Here is a 5,713-nt window from a genome sequence, read left to right as displayed (position 1 = left end):
TTAAATTTTATGAAGATAATTTATATGATAATAACTTTCAATCTAACGGTGGATTTTGTTTTATGAATGTGTGGTGAAGAGTTATTAGAGATGTCATATTATTAAGTTATACATCTTGATGTCATTTGATCCCGATTTATATATATTATATATATTATATATATATATATATATATATATATATAATTATATATGATATATATATATATATATTCATGCATTTCTAAACAAAGATAATTTCTTATATTATTTTTTCAAGAATTTTCTATTTTAATTAAATTTTCTATAAAATAGGTAATAGTTGGAATATATATATAATAATATATATATATATATATATATATATATATATATATATATAATATAGATTCATGCATTTCTAAACAAAAGATAATTTCTTATATTATTTTTTCAAGAATTTTCTATTTTAATTAAATTTTCTATAAAATAGGTAATAGTTGGAATATATATATATATATATATATATATATATATATATATATATATATATATATATATATATATAATATATATATATATATATATATAAAATAGGTAATAGTTGGAATATATATATATATATATATATATATATATATATATCTATATATATATATAATATATATATATATATATATATATATATATATATATAAAAATAGGTAATAGTTGGAATATATATATCTATCATATAGTATATATATAATTAATATCTATAATAGATATATATATATAATATATAATAATATATCTATATATATATATAAAATAGGTAATAGTTGGAATATCTATATATATATAGTAATATATATATATATATATATATATTATAATAGATATATATATATTATATATATATATATATATATATATATAATATATTATATATCTATATTCTCTCCGATTGTTTCTTATTTTATTGATGATTTATATTTTATAATTATAAATAACCAAACATATTAAATTAAGTAAAAAATAATCATTTAAATAGGATAAGTATGTCAAACATAATAATTAAATATTTTAAAAATTATTATTGTTGGTAATGTGTGGATATTACACTATATATTTAAAGTTGCCAATATACCTTTGTGTATATATGTTTTTTAATCTTGTGTTCATTGTTTATTGTCTTTTAGAAATTTTTCTTTGAAATGAATCAAAGTGTTCAAGGTGCTGCAACAAAAATCTCCACAACAAATGAAAATGAAGTTAGAGGTAAATTTTTGTACTTTTTTTGTTTGTGATCAATATTCTCTCTCACGAGTTTGATAAATAATTTAAACACAAGTATATTCAGTAAAATTGTATTCATCAATATTCTTAAAATTTCACAAATCTATGAAACATAACATATTCTCAAATTTTGTTCGATCACTCCTTTGACAACACGCTTTAGCTTATTCTTATCTTGTTCTTTTCCTTTCTCAATTCATAAACACATTAAGTCGATAAAATAAATAAGTCATATATAGTTTTTAATTTTGTGGGTTTTGATTTGCTTCTAATTTTTGTATGTCAATTGGGTTTTAGTTTATATTTTAAATTTGATAATTTTGATTTTTACGTAATTTGAGTGAGTGATATTATAATGCGGTGTTTACTGAACCAAGCCATATAGTTTTGAATAACCACTTTAATAAAAAAATTAACAACTTAAGTAATTTCAATTCAGATTAGAAACCGTCTATATTATAGTTTGATTTATAACCAATTTACATTTATAAACTAATTTTATATTTTGATTTCTTTTAGAATCAACTTTTCAAAGATAAAAAATATTCAAATTTTTATTATGGGTTTTCAAAAATGAAAAAAATTGATTCTTTTTCATTATATCAGAAAACTACTTTTTTTATTTATTCATTTTTTAACAAAAAAACACAATTATTTTCAAAGAGTTTCATTTTTTTTAATTTCCAAGAATTTTATAAAAAAATCGATTTCAAAAAACCATTTATTTTATTTTCAGAACATAATTAAACTTTTTCCCAAAATAACAATTTTTTTGTTTTTAACTTTTTAATTTCCCGAATAAAAAGTATTTAAAAAATTTGTTTTTAATATTAAAAAATAAGCTACACTTTTTTTCTTATTTTCATAAAATTGTATTTTTTTTGGAAAGATTAACTTTTCAAAAAAGTTTTTTAATAAGATATTTTTTTATTATTAAAAATTATTTAAATTTGTTTTTAACTCAAGTTTGTTTGACTAAATTGTTTATAGTATCTGATTCAGTTCATTAACCATTAAAATAGTTCAAGCTTTTTTAATTCAATGCAATTTAATTTGGAGATATGGTTCAAACAAATTTTAGTTCAATGCAATTCAATTTGGAAATATGGTCCAATTAATCATATTTTTGCACACTCATATTATGAAGTTGAATGTGTGACCAAAATATATTTTTGTGAAGATGGTGATGTAAAATAAGATAATATTTTGGTAAAGATTTGGAAGATGGCTTTCAAAGAAGGGTTACATAAGAAATTTTAGAATTAAATTAAATTTATTTCATGTTTTAGTTTCTAGTGTAGGTAAACAAGATGATAAAATAGTCTTGGGAGTTTATTTTGGTGTTGATGGTGCTTAAGCATGATATGAGGATGCCCATCAATTTTAAAGATTAATTAATTTCATTAATTGTTTAAATTTTATTAATTTTGTTAATTGTTTGAAATTACAAAAAATAAATAGTTTTTTTATTTAATTTAAATGTTGATGGGAAATCACATATATGACATGGATCTAAATCAGCTAGGCTATTAGGATGTCATAAATGTCAATGACACATGTGCAAATATGAAGAAGAAATACTTTATTTTAATCAAAATAGGGGGATATCAAAAGTACATTTAAGGTTAAACTTGTTGCATGTTTTGTAATTACATCTTATTTTACACCACATAATGTCACTTAAAATTTATATTAGTTTTATGTAATGGTGTAGGTGGCGATGATGCACAAATCAACAACAAAGATATTGCAGAGCTTCAAAAGGATAAGAGAATTTCAAAGTCAACTGAGCGGTCATCTACCAGAAAAAGACAACAAATTTCTAGTAAGTAATACAAATAAAAGTTTCTTATATTTCAATGTCTCTCCTTTGAGTATTTGAATTTCAAGTAAAAAAAGTTTAAGAGAAGTGTGAAAAAATGGTAATTATTGCATATTTTTTAGTTACATGTTATTTTAAAGCATAAACGCTTATAACACTAAAATAATTTTTCACATAAATCTCCTGAAATGGTGTAGGTGGTAATACTTTGTCTAGGTCTCCTATATGTATGATACAAGCTAATAATAATGTACAAATCAACAATGAGGATATTGGAAAGGTTCAAAAGGGAAATCAACAAAGGTATGGTGAAAATACATTTAAATAAAAAATTGTGATAATTTTCTACAACATTTTCACTTTCAAAGATTTTTTTAAAAAATAAATTGAATTCAAATATAAAAATCTTATTTATCTATTAAAATTACATTAAGGCTTATCAGGTATTATGTGATTTATATTAATTTAATTTAATCTATAATGGATTATGTATACTTGTAGAGTAAAATTTCAAAAGTTGACTCATAAGAATAAGAAAACACCAAAATCAACTGAAGGGTCATCGGCTACAAAAAGAAAGCAAAATCTTGGTAAGAGTTATACAAAAGATTTTTTTTTCATATCTCTCTTTTAAATATTTGAATTTGAATAAAAGTTATTAAGAAAAGATGTAGGGGGAATTTAATTTGTTCACATTTTATGACACATATTATTATTTTACATTCATTTCTTTTAATTTTGTAGGTGGTTCTTCTCCGTTTAAGCCTCTTACTTATAGAATGCGTGCTAGTAATGACCCTCAAGTCATAATGTGAGGCATTGTGTTGTAGTCAAATATAAAAGTTCTACTTATTTATTAAATTTACAATAAGGTTTACCATGTGTTATATGTTTTATGTGAATCCATTTTAAACTATAATGAATTATACATACGTGCAGGGAAAAATCTCAAAAACTGGCACATAAGAAGAAGAAAACACCAAATTCAACTGAAGGGTCGTCTACTTCAAATAGAAAGAAAAATCATGGTAAGAATTATGAAAAAAGCTATATATATTTTTTCATAACCCTTTGAATATTTTAATTTTGAATAAAAATTATTAAAAAAGATATAGTGAGAATGTAATTTGTGCACATTTCATGACACTTAAATTCTTCTTTTATGTTAATTTCATTTAATTATACAGGAGAGTCTTCTCTGTCAAGGCCTTTTACTTGCAGGATGCGTCTTAGCAATGACCCCAGAGTTCAAATGTGAGGCATTTTATTGAAGTCAAATATAATAATTGTATTTATTTAATAAATTGATATTAAGTTTATCATGTGTTATCTGTTTCATATGAATCCACTTTAAATTATAATGGATTATGCATACTTGCAGAGAAGAATCTCAAAAGTTAGCACGTGAGAATAAGAAAACGTCAAAGTCAATTGAAGGATCGTCAACTAGAAAAAGAAAATAAAATCCTGGTAAGAATTATGAAAAAATATATCTTTTCTACATCCCTCGTTTGAATATTTGAATTTTGAGAAAAATTATTAAAATAAGATGTAGTGTGAATTTAATTTGTGCATATTTCATGACACTTAAATTATTTTTTTACATTAATTTCATTTAATTGTGCAGGTGATTCTTCTCCGTTCAAGCCTTTTACTTGTAGGATGCGTTTTAGCAATGATATCTGAGTCAATATGTGAGACCTTGTGTTGTATCCCACTTTGCATATGCTTCATAGAAGATCCTGATATTTTTTAAAATTGTGAGATATATATTTTTTTAAATGGTATCGAAGTGAATGTTAGACTTATTAGTTGTAGTTTAATAAAAGTAAGGGCATAAAGAGATTGATGGTCTTTTTCACATAATAAAATAAATTAATTATATATGAAGGTTTAGATTTTGTAAGATCTTGTTTTTGTGTTGCGACAAGCATATTGTTAAATCAAACCTTTAAATACAACAAGATTTTTTTATGTTTGAATTAATAGTAGTGTGTGTGTTTTTAAATATGGATATAGTTGAAGGATTTGATTTTGACAATCATTTGAAATGTATTTTTTTTTTTATGTTTTGTCTAAACAAATATCATTCATATTAACATGAACATTTATTTTTAAAAGTCTTTTGTTTTCTCTTTTGCTACAAAACATTTCCATTCATATTGCGACATCAGGATTTTGCATAACTCCTAATGATATTGAAATTTTTGTGAATATCTTCAATATACTTCTGTTGTTACAAAAGTTTGATTACTTCTATATAATTTTATATCAATGTAAGATATATATGATGACTTACATCTTTAATAATGAGTATATAAGTATTTGAATGCCACAAATGTTAACAGCAAAGAAATACAACACATATAGTATATCTATTTTTCCAATAATCACAAGTGATACTTTAAATAACGTGCTTCAATCAATATAAAAATTACACTATTACATCTATAATGTGTTTCAATAAATATAAAAAATTATACTATTACATATATAATACGATTTAACATATATTTCTAGAGTTCTATATAAATATAATAGTCATATCAAACCACAATATGATAATTTAAAATATCCTAAAACATTTTGTCAATAATATAATAGTCTTGAAAATATTGTATTTTTTGTTTAGCTACACAACATTTAAAATCATCT

General features: G+C 21.8%; 1 protein-coding gene across 1 annotated transcript; it reads left to right on the top strand.

The window, feature by feature from the left end:
- The first annotated feature begins 1,095 nt into the window (after nt 1-1,095).
- On the top strand, nt 1,096-4,910 carry LOC127097099 (uncharacterized). The gene is made up of 9 exons (XM_051035610.1): nt 1,096-1,218; nt 2,951-3,061; nt 3,256-3,361; nt 3,560-3,648; nt 3,803-3,869; nt 3,998-4,086; nt 4,246-4,312; nt 4,440-4,528; nt 4,686-4,910. The coding sequence occupies exons 1-8, from the start codon at nt 1,155-1,157 to the stop codon at nt 4,519-4,521; spliced, it is 675 nt and encodes a 224-aa protein (XP_050891567.1). The 5' UTR covers nt 1,096-1,154; the 3' UTR covers nt 4,522-4,528; nt 4,686-4,910.
- The last annotated feature ends 803 nt before the right edge of the window (nt 4,911-5,713 follow it).

Source organism: Lathyrus oleraceus, chromosome 6 (genome assembly GCF_024323335.1).
Source record: "Lathyrus oleraceus cultivar Zhongwan6 chromosome 6, CAAS_Psat_ZW6_1.0, whole genome shotgun sequence".
Lineage (NCBI taxonomy): Eukaryota > Viridiplantae > Streptophyta > Magnoliopsida > Fabales > Fabaceae > Lathyrus > Lathyrus oleraceus.
This window is presented reverse-complemented; position numbering and strand designations above follow the sequence as displayed.